Source organism: Astatotilapia calliptera, chromosome 12 (genome assembly GCF_964374335.1).
Source record: "Astatotilapia calliptera chromosome 12, fAstCal68.1, whole genome shotgun sequence".
Classification (NCBI taxonomy): domain Eukaryota; kingdom Metazoa; phylum Chordata; class Actinopteri; order Cichliformes; family Cichlidae; genus Astatotilapia; species Astatotilapia calliptera.
This window is the reverse complement of record NC_137433.1, coordinates 11,743,736-11,764,540: the sequence shown is the minus strand read 5'-3', so window position 1 is coordinate 11,764,540 and position 20,805 is coordinate 11,743,736. Positions and strand designations below refer to the sequence as shown.

General features: G+C 39.1%; 1 protein-coding gene across 1 annotated transcript in view; it reads left to right on the top strand.

The window, feature by feature from the left end:
* LOC113033089 (voltage-dependent N-type calcium channel subunit alpha-1B-like) overlaps positions 1 to 20,805 on the top strand; it is a 326,109-nt gene that overhangs the window by 185,972 nt on the left and 119,332 nt on the right. Inside the window, exons 29-31 of the mRNA XM_080308904.1 lie at positions 4,875 to 5,035; positions 5,148 to 5,285; positions 18,197 to 18,398. Coding sequence (XP_080165030.1) covers positions 4,875 to 5,035; positions 5,148 to 5,285; positions 18,197 to 18,398 — 501 coding nt within the window. The remainder of the gene's footprint in view (positions 1 to 4,874; positions 5,036 to 5,147; positions 5,286 to 18,196; positions 18,399 to 20,805) is intronic.

The following is a 20,805-nucleotide window of genomic DNA, read 5'->3' as shown; positions in this document are numbered from 1 at the left end:
TTTTTCTTTCTCTTTTTTCCGCTTCACTCCGCATGCGAGCCTTGTGCTTTACGCTGGGATGAGGGGGGAGGGGCGGTAGTTACACTCAGTAGCACAGGAACAGACCGGGAGGGAGAGAAAGAGAAAGAGCCAGGGACAACAACGTCACATTAGAAAGGTATAGTAATCATCCACAACTATTTTCAGTTGCAGATGATAAAGGATTCAGAAAGTTTATTCATGCAGGTCCATATGACAGAGAATATGCATGTTCTTTTTGTTTTCATATTTTAATTTATATTTAATTGTGTTGTGGTTTGCAGTGTTTTGTGTTGTTTCACTTTAAATTTGTAAAAGGAAAAAGCTGAAAATTTAAATTGTTAAAAGTTGAAATGTGAATAGTTGATTTTTGTATTATATGATTTATTTATTACATTTTATGTGGAGTGAATAAATAAAAGTATATTTACGGTGGCCCCTACAGGCAAAGCATGTACAAACTTCAAAACAGGTATGAACTCTAAAGCACATACAAAAGACAACAGAAGTGCTCCAGGATGCTAGGTGCAATGTTGAGCTTTTGTTACCTAGTGGCTACACAAGCCAGGAAGTACCAACGACCGGATTTGGTGTGTGGTAATAACAGGTAAATGAACATTTTTTTAAATTATTTGAATATATATGAGTGCTTGTGTATAAATACACAAACAATACACACATGCTTTCAATTGTGTAATTTAAGTGATCTAGGTAGCTCTGTTTTGGAAGTTCAGTTCATGCTAGAAATGTGTTTTGGAGTTTGTACATGTTTCATCTCTAGGGGCCACCGCCAGAGGTGTGGACTCGAGTCACATGACTTGGACTCGAGTCAGACTCGAGTCATTAATTTTATGACTTTAGACTTGACTTGAAAAAATGTTCTAAGACTTGTGACTTGACTTGGACTTTTACACCAATGACTTGGGACTTGAATTGGACTTGAACCGGTTTACTTGAAAAGACTTGATATTTTACCCCAAATATAAAATTTAACATGCATATTATATAGAGATTGAAAATGTGACGTCATTCACGGGTAGAACCGCAAAGGATTCTGGGAACTCGTGGCAAGCGGTACTAGCGCACGCAGGCTTTCAATTGAAATCAGTCACACAGCGATAAAAAGAAACACAAAAATGTCAAGAAGCTGTTGTATTATTAACTACAATAGCCGGTCGCATGACAGCCACGGGAAGCCGACGGGTAAAGAGATCAGTTGTTATCGGATTACGTCGTTGAAGAGAAATTGTTCGAGCCATGTTTCCGAAGTAACAAAGACGCGACTGGATTGCAGCCATTCAAAGATCAAATATAACGTCCCAGAACCCTCCAGCTCACAGGTTAGTCTGCTCCAAGCATTTACACAAAGGTCAGTCTGCTGTTGTAGTTAATGCGTCATTTTCATAACATAATTGGTGATATAGGTTACAAGCAAGTCTGGCGCTGAACAGAAATTGTCGCGCTATGCTCCTTTATTTATTGTGCATAAATAGTGAATTGTCCTGACACAATATTGCGTTTCGCTTCTGTTATTATGGTACATTGACAAAAACACATACTTTTATTCACAGGATAAAACAGTTGTTTTGTATCACTAATTGTCCAGTGCGATTACAGCATACAATATTATTGTCACTGCTACATTTCTGTAAGGCGTACCAGAAATTATTTCCACTACTAATTAATTACCGTTAAGCTCAAAGGTTATATTAATAAACGGTTAACGAATGTGTATTTATGACGACGATTTGTGAGACTGGTAAACTTATGATACGTACGATGGTCTTTACTTTCTACACGGTGCATTTCAAGGTCCTGCACCCATCCGTCGGTAAACTGTACCTGGGCTTGTTGCAGTGACCGGAAGTTACTAAACTTCACGAGTGTATGCACTCACAAGAACCGTATAATTATAAATATGCATATAAATATGCTACGATGAGATAGCTGACTTCATCTAACTAGCAAATGTTGTCCAGGCTACGTTGGTGATGCAGTTTTTTTAATGTATATGATATTTTTGTCATGCGATTTTAAAGCCGGTGTTGTGCCAAAAAGTGATTGTCTGCCAAAAAGTGATTTCCAGTGTTTCTGTGTATTTTTTATGTGTAATATCTTTACGTATGTTCGTAAATAGACTTCGGTGAACAGGGGATACAAAGGGGTTACATAAAGAATTAAAAAATTATCTGTTTTTTAAGTATCTTTACAACTTGTACTTACATTATAACCAATCCGGTCCTTTATCCCCACTTAAAATATTTTTACAGAACTATTGTAATATTTGCTGCCATTTCTGCTGTCCTGTTGGGCAACTTACTCTTACAAAATACATTTTTAATGTTAATGAGATTTTTTTTACTGCATAAATAAAGGTTATATAAAAGTCGCTGCCAAAAACTGATTGCGGCTTGTATCTTGCTTCACGAATGTTGTTTGTGGCTCAAGATGACTTTATGTCATCCATAAGGGATGCATTTGACATATGTTTAACATATTATAGCCCAACAAGTTACTTATAGCACTTTAAATATGAGCAATCGCTTTTTGGCAAATACCGGAAATCAGTTTTTGGCAGACAATCACTTTTTGGCACAACACCGGTCCTACAACCGCATCCAAGAATAACATGCAGCTTATCTCAGAACTGTCGGTGAAAATTATTCTTGGAGCTAGGTTTAATTGAGCTGCATTTTAAAGAGGTGCAATTTCACAATTTGTGTATATTTTCTAAGTTCACTATTTTGTCATGTGTTGAGAAAAACACAGATTTAAAAATTACATGGTCTAATATTTACATTTAGCATAACTGCAACATACTTTTTTCTTTTTTTTTTTTTTTAAAGACTCGAAAGGACTTGAAATTCAAAATTTCAGACTTGTGACTTGACTCGGACTTTTACACCAGTGACTTGAGACTCGACTCTGACTTGCCTGACATTACTTGAGACTTGACTTGAGACTTGAGGATAAAGACTTGAGACTTACTTGAGACTTGCAAAACAATGACTTGGTCCCACCTCTGGCCACCGCATATATTTATATATAAAAATATATAAATAAAACCACTTTTTTATTTTACATTAGTAATTCCTTTTGTGCATAATTTTATATTATTGTTAATAATTAATTAATTAAAGCAACAAAACAACCTGAAGAGCCGGTTCGGAGCCGAAAGAGCCAGCTCTTTTTAGTGAGCCGAACCGAAAGAGCCGGTTCTCTAAAAAGAGCCGGAAATCCCATCACTACTGCCACCACCATGTTTCACTATAGGCACCATGCATTTCTTTTTGAAATCCTCACCTTTACCACGCCATACAGTTTTGAAACCATTAGTTCCAAAAACAGTGATCTTTGTCTCATCACTCCAGATTATAGAGTCCTAGTAGTCTTCATCTTTTTCAGCATGGGCCATAGCAAATTCTAGGCGTGCTTTTTTGTGCATGGACTTTAGGAGAGGCTTTCTTCATGGACGATACCCATGCATGCCATTCCTCTGAAGTGTGCGCATCAGAAGACGCTCCTGTCAAGATGTTAACTTACGTGGAGAGCCTGGACGTCTCTGTACAATGGTTGCAATTCCATCTTTTTTAAATTTTTGGATCACTTTTGCTACAGTGCTTTGACTGATATGTAAAGCTTTTCTGATCTTATTGTAGCCCTCACCTTTTTTGTGTAAAGAAATTATTTCCTTTCTCAGATTTTGTGACATTTCTCTTCCATGTGGAGCCATTGCTGACAGCATGAAATGGGAAGTGTCATGGTCCTGGGTCTCCTGACCCAGCGTTTTTAGTTCTTTGTGATTTTTGTATTATTGTACTTGTGTGTGATTTATTCTATGGCTTCTAGTTTTGATCCCTTGCCCTTCATGTCTCTCTGTGTCCCCTCTGTTCTGTGTAATTGTGTGTCTTTGCATGTTTGAGTTTTCTTGTTTTCTGTCACTCTGCATTATGTTCTCATGGTTGGTCTTCTTAGACCTCTGCCTTATGGTTTATGTCTCTGTGTTTTTTAGTTGCTGTCTCCACTGTGTCAAGTTCGCGTCTCTGTGTGATACTTCCTGTTTTACTTTGATGGTCCGTGTCTTATGTGAATGCATCCTGCTTTGCTTGTCTCGTCAGTCCTGATTTCTCCCAACTGTGCCCTCCTTCTGTGTCTCATTCCCCTTGTTACTTCCCAGTGTATTTAAACCCTGTGTTTCTCTGAGTCAGTGTCGAGTTGTCCCTCATGACTGTGTGTTTCTACTTGTAGCTCCCTGTGTGTTTTGATAGTCTTCTCAGTTTAGATTTTGTAGAGTTTTTGTGTTCAGCAATACAAGCTGCCATTTTGAGTTCAGTCCTGTCTCCAGTGAGTTTGCGTTTGGGTCCAATTCCTGCCAGGAAGGGCTTTTCTTTGTTAATTAATGTCCTTTTATAGTCACCTGTCTGCTGGACATCTCTTAAATGAATCATTAGACTCACCTGTGCTTGAATGCCTGTTAATTCGAATTTTGAAGTCTTAAGCGTGGCTTTTCTCCTAATTGGGGTGTACTCATTTTTGCGACATGGGCTTGAATGAATTTGTTAGGAAAATCACTTTTTTGTGTGCACAAATAAACAAATCTTGTTTGCAATCAATGGCCCACATTTGTGGGAATATTTTGTAGTAGTATCTCATAGAAAGGAAACTAAAGGTTTTCTGACAAACGTAGTGGGGTGTACTCATTTATGCTGAGCACTGTAGCAGTTAATTAGTAGTCATTTTGTAGATAGCTCTAGTTAAGAAAGCAGCATAGTAACAAAAGGACCAGCATTAAATCGTATTTACAAATTTTGTGTAATCTTCTTCATTTAAAATTTAAAATCTGTTTGTGTCCTCAGGCGGTGTTTGACTGTGTGGTTAACTCTCTGAAGAATGTGCTGAACATCCTCATTGTTTACATCCTCTTCATGTTTATCTTTGCCGTCATCGCAGTTCAGCTCTTCAAGGGGAAATTCTTTTATTGCACTGATGAGTCCAAAGGCCTGGAGAAAGACTGCAAGTTGGTCTAAAAAAAATCCCCACAGCCTCACTTCATATTTCAGAGCTTAAGTAACTAAACTTTCAAATGCTACTTATTGTGTGCCTGTCTCCACTTGCTTTATTTCTTACAGAGGACAATTCCTAGATTATGACAAAGACGAGGTGGCCGCCATGCCCAGAGAGTGGAAAAAGTATGAGTTCCATTATGACAATGTGCTGTGGGCTTTTTTGACCCTCTTCACTGTCTCGACCGGGGAGGGCTGGCCAACGTAAGTACAGCTAGTCTGATTATTAAAATGTATTCAATGAAAAACAGGGCTTGTCCAGGAATGTAGTTCCTTGTTCATAAATGTAGCCTTACATGATTCCAATGAGAAAACTAACTATTTAAAAATGCAAATAAAACTGAAAATAAAAACTTACCAAGACAGAAGTTCATCCAAATATTCAGAAGGCTCTGGTATGATGTTCAAGCCAACAAGCAGAAAACCCAATACATTAATCAGAAAAGATCATAGCATCATAAAGTTCAATTTTATTTATACAGGACCAAATGACACTAACAAACCCTTCAAGGTTTATATTGTAAGGTAAAGATTATGGAAGCTCTTTTCCACCACACAAAAAAAGTATCCATAACTTGAAATTTTGAGTTATTTACTCGAAATTTCGACTTATTAACTCAAAATTTTGAGAAAAGTAATTAAAAAATTTGAGTTGGCTCTGCCAATTAGCAATCTACATGAACGACATTTTGTTGTTACCTGGAAGGATATGGCACAGAGGAATGCCTACTCAAAACCGGATTGCAACAAATTGGCACTTTCTAGAGTATGTTTGCCGATAGTAATGCCATGGGATTCGGCTAATAACACAAGGATTTCATTGTTACGTCCCAGGGGGTCCTTTTGTCCCTCTGTGGGGGGGATACTCCCACTAGGTTTATATCTGGGACTCTTCACCATTTGACCTTAGAACTGAAGAAGCTTCTCGGATGAGAGGTGAAACGTCTTCAAGCAACTTAAAGAAGTCCAGACGCTTTTCTTTGCAAGCTCCTTTGACTACGATGACCTGGATGACTGAGAACCTTCACAGACACATTGTTACGTCCCAGTCTAGGGGTACAGGAACGTAACATAAGAGTTAAAAAAGGAAGTGAACCCGCCCTGGGCCCCAAAACCATACACAGAAAACACAATTTCTTAGTGAACGGTGCTTTATTTTTCTACACTGAAAATGAAACTCCGGGGTGAACAAAGGCCAAAATAACAAACAAAACAAGCTAAGTCAGGTGAGGAGGTGCTATCTAAAACCCTATGTGAAACAAAAACCAAACAAAAGACAAATGCTACACCTAACTCCCTAACTGAAATAAACAGGAGAAAATAGTACAAGGAAAATAATAAGGCAGCTCACCCCTTCTGTTTCAGTGCTATTTACAATGTGCTATTTACAAGTGAAAACTATTGTACATACTATGTACAAAGCTCAGTAAGTCACGAGAGTCACAAATATCACAAAGTTTGGAGGCCAGGGTCAGGTCTATGCTGCTGTCAGTTGCTGCCCCGAACAACTGCTGGTGAGGGATTTTTAAAGCAACCATGATCAGGGGACCAATCAGCAGCCGTCAGCTTATCCAATCAGGGACCTGCAGGGACTTAAAGACACAGACAGAACAAGAAACAGCCACCAAGAGACATTATGACCAGGGCCGTAATTCAAATTTTTGAGAAAAGTAGTTAAAAAATTCGAGTTAGCTCTGCCAATTAGCAATCTACATGAACGATGTCATTTTGTTGTTACCTGGAAGGATATGGCACAGAGGAATGCCCACTCAAAACCGGATCGCAACAAATTGGTGCTTTCGAGAGTATGTTTGCCGATAGTAATGCCATGTGATTCGGCTAATAACACAAGGATTTCAGCATTTCTGAAGCCACACTGAAAATACTCAGCAATTTGTGCATTAGTATTACAGTACTAAGCTACTGTAATACTAATACAGTAGCTTAGTATTACAGTAGCTAAGCTACTGTAATACTGGTAGCTTAGCCATGTCATTTGTAGCTGAGGGCTTCAGCTTCCGGGTAACAAGGAAATGACATCATTCACGTAGATTACCACGTAGATTACCGATTGGCAGCACTAACTCAAAATTCCGTGTTACTTATCTCAAAATTTCGAGAAAATAACTTGAAATTTCAGAACTAACTGGCACTAAATGGAAGGAGCATATAACCCCAGCCTCTTTACACTGGGTCACTGTTCCTTACAGGATCCAATTTAAACTCTTACTTTTTTGTTTTTAAGGCACTTACCAGCCAAGCCCCTTCTTACCTGTCTGAGCTCCTAATTATTTTTGCTCTAGAGAAAACCATGAGGTCCAGTTCAAAACTCATGTTGTCAATTCCACGGACTACTTCATTCTTGTGGCGACAGAGCCTTCTCTGTGGCAGGTCACAGACTTGTGTTGTGCATGGTGAACCAATACAGGAATTGAGCCATATATTCGGTGTGGGGGAGATTACCCTCTTTATGACCAAGGATGTTGTTAAAAACAGTTGTGAGCAGGAGGTCACACAAACGCACCCCCATGACACACACACACACGTGCACACACACACACACACACACATAGTGCCTTGTCTTTTGTAACCAAGGGGGGTAACCAATGCAACACAAGCACCTCGCACCTTTACGGTGGGAGGTGGTTATTTGTTTTTGTTTTTTTGTTTTTTGCCTGTCCCATTTGGTTCTTTAGCCGTCAGAATTGTTGTCTGAAGACCAACAAGGATACCCAATGGATTTATTTTGCCAAATGGATGATCAGGGCATTGCCGTATTGGTCCATTTGATCGACCTTTGTTTTTATTATTTATTTTATTTTATTTTCAATTGTTACAGACAGGACAGACATGAGTGAGGGATAGGAAAGGGAGAAAGAAAGAGGAAGGAAAAGAAAAACAGAAGGGGAGAGGGACAGTGAGAAAGGGGAAAAAAATAAAAATAAAAATCTCCTGGATCACCTGTTGAGAGAAAAAGAATAGAAAACAAGCAAAAAAAAACAAAACAAAGCAACATACTAAACACAACACCATTGCATTAATCTAGCTAAGTGTAAACAGCAGTAAATACTAAATATTGAATATTGTTGTGCAGTACGCAGGACAGACAGCGCACAATGTGCTTTGAAGTAGCAGCCAAGAAAGGTGTGATTTAAGTCTACGAACAGTGAGCATCCATGTGCACACCAGTGTGGATCAGCGCGCTTGTATTCAAATGGTTTCCCCATGTAATGGTCCACAAGAGGGTGTAGGGAGCCATAGCCCCATCCCCCAGGGCATGAAGCAGGCACGGAGGAGATCCAGGCCCCAGACATCCAGAGGCCCCAGAGTGCGAGAGCTCAAGGAGGACCACTGGAGGGGCATCCGTGCCACCCTCATGGGAAGGGCTGAGGATCCCCAGACGAGGGGTCACCCAGTAGCCACCGAGCAGAAGCTAGAGGGGCCTGCACCGGCCTGCCAGAGTGGACCGAGCCGCAGGCCCAGAGGCCGGAGGCCCGAGGGCCCCCCGCGCCACGGAAGAGGCCTGACCGAGCAACAGGCGCCAGGCCCCGCCAAGTAGCCACCGGGAGTGAGCTGGTACATACCTGAGCGCCCAGCCCCGGACACCAAGAACCACCAATGCACCGACCCCTGTGTTGTGTATTGTAAGAGGACCATCCTGTCCTGTAAAAAAAACTGTGGTGTAGAAGTGAACTTATAGTGAACCTTGCCAAAATGTGAGTGTGCTTAGGCCACAGTGACTTGAGTGAGATGGTTGGACAGGGGCAGATACGACTGGTAAAAGCCAGAGTAGAAATTATTGATCAGTTCCCTCCTCCTACTCCTGCTACTCATCAAATTATATGTCACCACTGATATACTGACCTGTTTTCACCTCTTGTAAATAAAATAGTTTATGCATACCATGAATGGGCTTCCTCTTTTGTTTCAAGCTACTTGTAAAATAATATAGAGAATATAAGAAGCTGCAAAATGGTGCCTAACTCAAAATGAGATGAACCAAACAAAAAACAGCTAAATTTAAAATATCTGACGTTTAAATAATAAATAAATAAAAAATATATCTTATTTGTATAGCACCTTTCTAGACAGAATCACAAAGTGCTGCACTTAAGATAACAAATAATCAAAGGGTAAACCAGACAATATAAAACAGGCAGAAATTTAACCAAAAACAGTTTTAAAAAGGTGAGTTTTGAGTTGTTTTTTAAAAACAACTACCGAGTCCATGGTTCTTAATGTATGAAGGAGAGTTCCACAGTCTCGGGGCCACAGTGGCAAAAGCTCTGTCACCCTTTGTTCTCATCTTAGTCTGTTTTATAGCAAGTAAGCCCTGATCAGATGACCTCAGGGACCTGCTAGGGACATAGGGCTGTAGCAGATCGGCGATGTAGGGTGGTGCCAGTCTAAGGCTCTAAATGTCAAGACTAGGATCTTAAAATGTACTCTAAAGTCAACAGGAAGCCAGTGTAGCTGAAATAGCAATGGTGCCACATGTGAATACTTGGAGGTTTTGTCAACAGCCTAGCTGCAGTGTTTTGCACAACCTGCAGACGATCCAGAAAACCTTTGCTTAGACACATAAACAAAGAGTTACAATAGAGATTGACAGACCACGTGACTTTCGCGCATTGCATTGTGAGTACGAGTGGCAGCAAAATCAAAACACTGCATCAAGCGCTAGCATTTCCAGCACCAGTAATCATTAATTCTGCGGTTTTAATCCCTACTTGCATTTTATTTGCCCCAAAAACAGTTATGTACAAAATGACGGAGAACACGGCAGGTCCGTACAAAGACAGACTTGACGAAAATGCAAAAAAAAAAAGTACGAGGAAAAATCAAAGGAGTGAAAGGGTTAAACCCATACGTGCATACAGAGTGGAGTAAGGACGTTAGCGTGCTGCCCAACTTTTATCACGCACATATTCATTATTAGATGGTCCTAAGTGTGAATGCATACACTCACAAAATGTTTAGCAACTTCAGATCCCTGCAACAAGCCCAGGTCCAGTTTACTTTGGTGATTTGGACTATTCCATTTCACAGCTGTTGTTAATTTTCTTTCCTTTATCTCATGTACAGGCCAACGCAATCTATTTGTCTTTTTAGGTTGTAGTATTACACAACATTTTCAGATCTAATAGAAATAAAATAAGTGTTTCGTAATTCATTCAATTTATTGTCTTTATTTATAACTGGCGATATTGTTTCATTCTATTATAGAATCTTACAAGAAAGAGGCAAAATTGTATTCCATTATGCTTTATTAGCAAATCAATAATGCAAAAAACACCAAAAAACATTGCAAAATAACATACTGGAAAACAGTTATTCATCACTTGATTGCTTCAATACAACCCTTGGACACATACTGTATATACGGGACTTTTTGTGGCTGTTTTGATATCGCTCTCTCTCTCTTAACCAATCAAATCTCGCTGTGGTAGCAGCTTTAAACTTAGTATGACCCAGGTTGATAGAGGGTTCCCAGTCTGGATTGCATTCCAGCATTTAGGCTGGTTTTCCTACAAAACACTACAAATATTAGCACGCAAAGCCACAGTGAACAAAGCAGCATAGCGAAACCAATTCAATTCAAATCAATATAAGGCTTAATTGTAACCTACATCAACAATTATGTTATGATAAATTACGTAATAACTACAACAGAAGACTCTGTGGAAATGCTTGGAGCAGACTTAAATGTGAGCTGGAGTGTTCTGGAATGTTATATTTGGTCTTCGAATAGCTGCAATCCAGGCCATCTGTCTGCTCTTTGTTACATTGGAAACATGGCTTGAACAGTTTCTCTTTCATGACGTAATCTGATAAAAAATCTCTTTACCCGTCAGCTTCCCGTGGCTGTCTTGCGACTGGCTATTGCAGTTAATAATACAACAGCTTCTTGCCATTCTTTGTGTTTCTTTTTATTGCTGTGTGACTGTTTTCATGTGAAAGCCTGCATGCGCTAGTACCGCTTGCCACTCGTACCTACAATCCTTTGCGGTTTTACCCCGGAAATGACGTCACATTTTCAATCTCTATAGTGAGGAAATAAATGCATGTATAGCTATCTCCAGTTTCGAGTGAGATAAAATAGGGCTTAACACATTTCTTAAATGATAAAAACAAGACCAAACCAGAGATTTCACATGCCCATCCAATGTGAGAGTCGAGTCAAAAGTGACACCTAAATTCCTGATAGAGGATTTAACATACCGTATTTTCACGACCATAAGGCGCACTGTGCTAAAAGGCGCAGTCTCAGTTATGTGTGCCCTTACTGTATTTAACACACACATAAGGCGCACTGGACCATAGGGCGCATACAAGTACCGTATGCGTATTTAAAAATAAAGCGGGAGCAAACCTGAATTCGGTACCTTACTCACATTTCTATTGCCGGTAATCGTCATCATCAACAACACACAAGCATACAAGTGTGCATATTTAAAAATAAAGCAGGAGCAAAACTGAGTTTGGTACTCACATTTTTATTACCAATAATCGTCATCATCAACAACACACAAGCATACAAGTGTGCGTATTTAAAAATAAAGCAGGAGCAAAACAAAGTTTGGTACTCACATTTTTATCATCAATCAAACCCATCGAAGTCCTCATCCTCTGTGTCTGAATTGAACAGCTGCGCTAAATCTCCATCAAACATGCCAGGTTCACTGTCTTCACTGTCAGAGTCACTTTCTGTGCCGTGCGGCTCCTCGGAAACGATGCCGGCTTTTGCGAAAGCTCGAACAACAGTGCCAGCAGACATTTTAGCCCAAGCATCTACAATCCATTGGCAAATTGTGGCGTAACTCGCCCGGCGCTGCCTTCCACTCTTAGTGAAACTGCGTGGAAAAAACCACCTGGTCTCCTTTCATACACCTCCCTCAGCCAGTCTTTCATCATTTCCTCATCCATCCACCCCTTTTCATTTGCCTTAATGATGATTTCTGCTGGAAACTTCTCTTTAGGCAAAGTCTTTCGCTTAAAAATCACCATAGGCGGCAGTTTCTGTCCATTAGCATGGCAGCCAAGCACAACAGTAAAAGAAGACTTTTCATACCCCGTTGTGCATATCGCTACCGTGCTGGTCCCCTTCTTCTCCACAGTGTGACTCACCGGGATGTCAAAAGTGAGCGGGACCTTGTCCATGTTTGTGATGTGGCTGGGCTGGATGTTTTTGTCGCCGATGTGTTTGCTGCAGTAGGAGCGGAAGATGGCCAGCTTTTCCTTATAATCCGCTGGAAGTTGCTGCGCTACCGTAGTCCTGGTCCGGATGGAAAAATGGCACCGTTTCATAAAACGAAAGCACCAAGACGGACCTCCTTGGAAATGTTCAATGTTCATCTCTTCAGCTAGTGAAACTGCTTTTAGCCGAATGGTGACCGTCGAAACGCTTCTCCCGCTCGCTCTTTGCTCGATGATCCACCGCTCGAGTCTTTCCTCCAACTCGGGCCACCTCGCCTTATGTCCGCAGAAACTCAGCTGCGTTTTCTTGACCTGCCGGAGCTTGTTTTCCAGCTTCCTCCATTTGCGAACCATCAATTCGTTAATCTTAAATTCTCTCGCCGCTGCTCGATTTCCATGTTCCTCCGCGTAGCTGATGGCCTTCAGTTTAAACTGTGCTTCGTAAGCGTGTCTCTTTGCCATTTTCAGGGTTGTTAAAACAACGATGTCCTGCATAATACACATACCTGTTCTTTTATACAGGTATGTGCGATTGTCCCGGTATATACGATCAACGCCCACACTTCACCCTTTAACGTTCTCATGGTGTTCTCTACTACGTCCTCCTTACAACACATAGGGCGCACCGCGCTATAGGGCGCGCCGCACTTTTTGAAGAAAATCTAAGACTTTTAAGTGCGCCTTATGGTCGTGAAAATACGGTACACAGAAAGAGGACCAAGGGCTTTCATTATCTGGGATACAAATCTGTCCAGAGCACATATTAGTTTTCCCCTCGTTGAGTTGGAGGAAATTTACAGCCATCCAACGTTTGATGGAATCTAAGCAGTGATTTAAAAGCTGAAGGTTAGATAAATCCTGGGGCTTAAAAGAGATGTACAACTGAATATCATCAGCATAACAGTGATAAGAAATGTCCTCAAAAGAGCCCATTATATGCTGGAGCGGGAGAAGATATATTAAGAACAATAAAGGCCCCAAAACCGAACCCTGAGGGACACCATAAGTAAGGGAGGCAGAGGATAACCTAAAATCAGAGACCACCACAGAAAAAGATCGGTTATGTAGATATGAGGAGAACCACTCCAAGGCAGTATCCGATACACCAACCCAATATTTAAGCCTTTCGAGGAGGATGTGGTGGTCAACAGTGTCAAAAGCCGATGTGAGGTCCAACATAAGTGGGACCGAGCATTTTCCTGCATCATTATTCATCAAAATGTCACTTGAGACCCTAAGAAGGGCTGTTTCTGTGGAGTGAGCTCTGCGAAAGCCGGATTGAAACTTATCGCAAATGCTATGTTTGTCCAGAGTTGGTATAAGTTGCTTAGCCACAACCTTTTCTAGAAGCTTAGCAATTAAGGGTAATTTAGAGATAGGTCTGTAGCTGCTCCAAAGAGATGGGTCTAGCTGAGGTTTTGTTTTTTTTAAGTGGGAGAATAGCAGCACTTTTAAAATAAACCGGAACTATACCAGACGCCAGTGAAGAGTTGATTAGCGTGAGCACAGATGGACCAATAATTAGTGACCTGACACTTAAGGGGAATGCTTACATAAGTAATATGCTAAAATAATATAGCAAGTCAATAAGACTTTACAAACCAGGATTAACTTTTGTAAATATTTTCCTAGAAATAATTTTTTTATACATTTCCCAGTGTTATAACACTGTTACATCACAGTCTTTCAACACCAACTGTCTGCCAGTTTTGAGAACCCTTCCCAGGTGCCTTAATGCCCACTCACATCTTCTATCAGGTGATCTCAATAGGTCACATGATAGGGTGAGGCAACGTCTCACAATGGTTTACCTGAAATCTCTGCTAATAATGACCCACACCCTTTTTCACACCTTGGCTCATGTGATGAGCCGTCTGATCAATAGTGGGTCAACAACCCTCTTTAAGGGATAACTCTCACTAGTGTTTAAATACCTGGAACTCTCTACCCTTTTTTAATGAATGGTGGAAATGAAAGTTTCAGAAGTTTCACAGATGAGAGATGAAATGTCTTCAACAAATTTAAAGAACTCCAGTGCTTTTTATTTCATAGATAGTTCTGTGAGTAATTTTCTGTAAAACGATATATAACACTTGGCCAGGACTTCTTCTCAAAGTCCATTACAGTGGGTAAAATAAGTATTGAACATGCCACTAATTTTATATTATATATATTTCGAAATGTGCTATTGGCATGAAATTCTCAAAAGATGTCAGTAACAATCAGAGGTGGAAAGTAGCGAATTACATTTACTTGCGTTACTGTAATTGAGTAGTTTTTTTGTGTATTTGTACTTTTTAAAGTCATTTTTCAAGGCTGTAATTTTACTTTTACTTAAGCGTATTTTTTTTAAAGTATTGTAGTTCGCTACGTTTTCAATCACACCCGTTACTGAGTAAATTAAAAAAACAAAGCAAAAAAACATTGCGCTTCGGAAATACTGCAGGGAATGATGGGTAGTAGAACAACTTGGCACTAAGGTCACATTAAAGATGGAGTCTGACGTCGGTGTCACGGATCTAGTGAAAAAAGAAGCCCCGTCGAATTCTGCTGACCCTGAACTCGAAGAAACGGATGTGAACCCCTGGCCGTATTTAAGGGACCATTTCGGCTTCAAGTGCAAGAAAGGCAACAGCTTTATTATGCAGTGTAAGCTGTGTTTGCCCAGAGAGACCGAGTTAGCAGCTTTTAAAAATTCCACATCAAACCTGCGCAAGCATGTAGAGGTAAGTTAAATACAACTCGTACCATTATGGTAGCAAAAAGGCTGTGTTCAAATTAATCACATTAAGTTAAGACATCTGTGAAGAACACAAATAACGTTGGTTGGTACAGCAACTTGCTGTAATCGGGCACGTTGTTGTCCACGCAACTTACATTTTTTTTACTGGGTTGGTAAATTGCCAAAAGAAAATGTGTTTACCTACGTTTTTCCTGTTTGTTAATAATAATTATTTATTTTAAAAAATAGTTAAATTAAAGACAGAAGCGGCTACTTTCTTACTTAACCCACATATGTTCACACTGCAGGCAAAAGAATAACAGAGTGCTCACTTACCTTAGATTAGTCAAAGACAGCTGACTTCTGTTACTTGTAAATTAGCACTTGCAACCTCCCGTTAACTAGCCTGTTACTGTCCAATAAAAAAAAACACGAGGTATATTGGTATATTTTACCAGCGGTAGCTATGTAATGCATTGATGTCTTATTAGGGACGTCAAAAAACTTTCTCTCAAACTTAACACTGGCCTGCCTGCCTCAGCTGCCTTCGAGCATCTCTTTAGCTGTGCTGGACTACTGTTCACTGCAAAGTGAGCAAGGATGAACTCTACTAACTTTGAAAATCAACTGCTCCTCAAAATTAACAGGAAGTTCAGAGAGTAACACTCTAGGATGGATACAAAGGAACTTTAATCTAGAGGTACAGTAGGGCAGGTGCCAAGTTTAAAAAATTAAAAAAACATTTTTAAAGCAGCTGCCGTTCAGTTCAGTACTTGTTCTCTTATTTGACAGTTTAGAACACATTCTCATGTGAAAGAATGATATGGTTTTGTATTGAAAACACTGTGATACCTGACAGTTTGGTTGATTGGTTTGGTGACCATTATCCATTTTCATGTATAGACTTGCAGTTTAACTGCCACGGCACTTTAATTTGTAAAGTTTTTCTTTTCACTAAAAAAAGAACTACTTTGAGATTTATATCCCACTGTCTTTTTTTGCACTACTCAGAAGCGGCTGTCCTCCTGCTGACAGAAAAGTAACTATGTAACTTTTACTCTGAGTACATTTTAAATGAGCTACTTTTTACTTTTACTTGAGTACATTTTTAGACAGGTAATTTTACTTGTACTTGAGTAAAATTTCAGCAAAGTAATGGTACTTTTACTTGAGTAAAATATTTTAGTACTCTTTCTACCTCTGCACGCGTATATAAAACAGGTCCGCGGCTCCGAACCGTAGTAAAGGGACCTCTGGCTAATATGTCGGGTTCCGCGTCGGTCTCATAGCCGAAAACTAGCTTTACTTTATATCTCGGTCAACTTTGCTAGCGAGAGACAGAGAGAGGCGTTGAAAGGCTGCTCCAATGGAACTTATTTTTTTCGGAGGAAAACACGAAAAAAGTGTACAGCCGAGTCTTAATAGCTTACTTATAACTGGGCTCGTCAGGCACTCTTTTTGGCTGCAGTGGTTATTATTATATTTGCATGCTTCCAGCTCCCGTTTCTGCTCGGTGACAGCTCCCTCCCTCGCTCACAGACACATAACGGGTACGGCAGTCCATTCTCCCTGCAGAAGGGACTACACTGTCCATGAAGCTACATTCTTTATGGCTGTGCCTGTAACACTCTGCCTATTGCCTTCATATTAAATCATTTTTGTGAATAATTTTTAAAAATATTTCTTCACGTCATTATGTGGGCCGCAAGTAGAGGTGACATGGGCTGCGAGATTGAGACACAGGCCTCTTAATGCGTGTTTTGTTTGGGGTGTGGAAACCAAAAATAGAGAGGGCATAGCCGAACATATGAAACAGAAAAATACCGCCGTGTAATCACTTTATTTCAGTAACTGTATTCTAAGTACCACCTTTTTAAACGGTAACTAACGGAATACAGTTACTCATATTTTGTATTTTAAATACGTAACGGCAGTACATTAATTCTGTTACTCCCCAACACTGGCCACAACCAGGTGTTCCCTGCAAGATTTCAAAAAGAGGAGTGAAAAAAAAATATCAGAAAAGTTGTCCAAGAACCATGGACCACTAGTGGAGAGCTAAAGAATGACCTGAAATCAGCAAGTATAATTGTTTTAAAAGAAAAAAAATGCCCTCAACTGCCAAGGCCTGTATGCATGCTCACCAAGCATCACTACATTGCTAAAGAAAACGCATGTTGAAACACAATTAAACTTAGTTGAGCAACATTTAGAAAAGCCTGTGAAAAACTGGGAGCATATATTCTGGTCAGATAAGAACAAAATTGAACTCTTTTGATGCCATAATACACACCATATTTTGAGGTTAAAAGGGAAAGCTTATCACCTCAAACATACAACCCCAAGAGTGAAGTTTAGAAGAAGGAACATCATGGTGTGAGGCCTGTTTTTCATCATAATGCACTGGCACCACTTATTTTAATTGAAGGAAGGATCAATGGAAAAATGTATCAGTGTATCAAGACATTGTTAATAAAAAAAATCTGCTGCCATCTAACAGGATGACGGGGATGAAATGAGGGTGGATGTTTCAGGAAGGCAATGATCCCAAACACACACTCAAAGAAACTCTCAACTGGTTTCAGAGAAAGAAAATAAAACTGATAGAATCCTGCAGTCAATTACCTAACCTGAATCCAATCTCATCTATGGAAAAGAAAAAGAACCTTAAGGATTTGAAGCCAATGCGTACAACTTGTGCAAAAAGTAGCGGCTTATAGCCCGACAATTACGGTAACTTAATTTAGGGATATCAGTGCCTGATTTCTTTGCATGTGTGAACTGGATGGGTTGTTACCAACTTCTGGTAGTAATTCATGTCAACATCTCATGTCAACAGCAACTTTAGAAATATATATACAGAAGACTGGTGACGTGTTCAGTATTTGTTTTACCCACTGTATATACAGCTTATTTCTCGTAACCTTTTGTTTTCTTTTTGTTTGTTTTTTAGTTTTTTGCAATTTGCCTTTATTGGAGTGAAAGTGAGGAGAGGGGGAAGACACACAACAATCCCCACTATCCTGCAGTCTGCTCTAGCTAATAGCTAATTTTACTTTGCTTTAACTAAAGAATTGTTTCACTTTGTTCTCTTGGGAAACACACACAGCAACGTTTCCTAGCCTGAGTTATATAGTTTATAATGCTTAGCTTAAAGTGATTGCATGGATATGTTCCTGTACCTTCCTTGCTGCAGTGTTCTGAAGCACTCCGTGGATGCCACCTTTGAAGACCAGGGTCCCAGTCCAGGCTATCGGATAGAAATGTCAATCTTCTACGTGGTCTACTTTGTCGTTTTCCCCTTCTTCTTTGTCAACATCTTTGTTGCTCTAATCATCATCACCTTCCAGGAACAAGGAGACAAGGCCTTGTCTGAGTGCAGCCTAGAAAAAAATGAGGTAAAGAGCTCAGAAGTATTTAGTATTACAATATGTTCATTCATTCATTTATTTGTTCATTTCAGGCACAACAAAATACATATATTGAACATAAAGTGCACAAAACAAAAAACAAAAATTACCTGAAAAGGAGTGGGACGAAGAAAACTTATTAAATCCCACCCCTATACTCACTCATCAACAAAAAACAATAAGCTTCCCACAGCTACGCCCATCGTTACAACCAAACAAACCATCAACAGCCCCGGGCACATGCAAGCATCTCAACGGCAGCTCGCAAACAACAATCAGAACCATCATAACTAAATACAGAATATATAATAATTATAAATTGCGTTACCACAGGTAACAGGCAATAATAATTACATAGTGACAAATATACATACATACATTTATTAAATCTACACACACATGTACATATATGTACATACATACACACACTTTTTTTTTTTTTTGGAATCATACCAGCAATGGTAAGAGAACAGACATTACAGAGCACACTAAAACCATCATTGAGTATACTGTGACCAGACCAACTGTTTGTAGAGGAATTTAAATCTATGAATATTTTTGCATTGTTTCAGTAGTAAACTCAGACTGTTCCAGATATTCACACCACATAGAGACACACAAAAACCTTTACGGGTTGTTCAATTTCTGGGTAGTTTGAATTCCCTGAAGCCTCTCACATTATAAACCCTTTCTCGAATTTCAAATATAATTTGTAAATTTGTAGGTAGAAGCTTATTAAAGGCTTTGTATAAGATTATAGATGTATTGTAATTAACCAGATCCTGGAATTTAAGTAACTTTGCCTGAAGAAAGAGTTTGTGAGTATGATCTAGATAACCAGCCTTGTGAATAATACGCAGTGCTCGTTTCTGTACTGTGACTAATGGATTAGTTGTATTTTTATATGTGTTTCCCCACACTTCCACACAATATGTAAGATATGGAAGAACCAGGGTACAGTACAGAGTACGAAGTGCATCTTTATCAAGGTATGGTTTCACTTTGTTCAAAACTGCGAGGCTTCTGGAAATTTTGGGTTTTATGTCTCTGACGTGTGGTTTCCATGAAATTTTGTTATCAATTATGACTCCCATAAATTTGTTTTCACTCACATTATCAATGGGTACACCTTCAATGATAATTGGTAATTCAATATTATATTTTAAATTACCGAAATCATTGCTTTAGCTTCATTTATATTTAATGATAATTTATTTATATCCATCCATTTTTTAAATTAATTTTAGCTCCCTGTTTACGGTCATTACAAGATCAGTGTAATCATCGCTACTGAAAAATATGTTGGTGTCATCTGCGAACAGTATGAGTTTAAGTACTTGAGAAACATCAAAAATATCATTTATGTATACATTGAAAAGTTTTGGTCCCAACACTGACCCTTGGGGAACACCGCATGTAATACCAAGTTTCTCTGAGTGGTAATGCTATAATTCAGAAGATATTTTTGTTATTTAAGTGATTTTTTTGTTTTGAAGACTTGGGTCTTGCCATCTGAAATCAGCACAAAAACCAAACTAACCAAAGTTTGGGTATGTATTGATCATTTTAGCCTCAATTTTTTATGCATTTTTTTTTTTTAAAAAAAGGCTTCCACCCACTTTCATGCTTTTTTTTTGTTGTTGTTGCTGTTTTTTAAACAAAAGACAATGTTAGAACATGATCATCTCAAAAACTATTAAAAAGGTTGAAATTTTCACTGATCTTTATTTCCATCAAAATGAATCAGTATTTGTGATAGAGGCATCAAAAACTGTCTGAACATTTAAAATATAAAAAAAAAATCAAGCAATCCCGTAAAATCCCCATGTGTGATAACACATAAATAATAAAACTACACGTTGTGAAGGAGAACTAATGATAACTTCTGGATGTTATCTAATATCATTTAAAAATAAATTTAAAAAATGTGTCAAGTTTATTTCTATAACATATTTAAAAACAACAGCTGGTGACCAAAGTGCTGTGTGTCAAACATAATCAAATAACAAGGCATAGGACAGAGTGCCCAATGTGACAGATAGTTAGGGATGGGAATATGGGGGTTATACGGTCTTGCTCGTGTGTACCAGTCAATAAGCAGTGGAGCATATAAATTAAAAAAAAAAGACTGGGGGACCCCCATGCGTGGTTTTTTTGTATTGTTTTTGTTTTGTTTTTTTCAGGAAAATGTATCCCCAGCCTAACCGGAAAACAAATCTCACTACTATACTAAAAAAGTAAAAAATATCAGTAGATAGTCTAACCCGCAGAGAACAACATTTTGGAGTTTACAGATGGTACATCTGTTATAAGTGAGAAAACAATGTTCTTAAATATATGCATATTTTTCATTTTTAAAACCTACTCTATCCACCTACCATTTTCACACCTACTG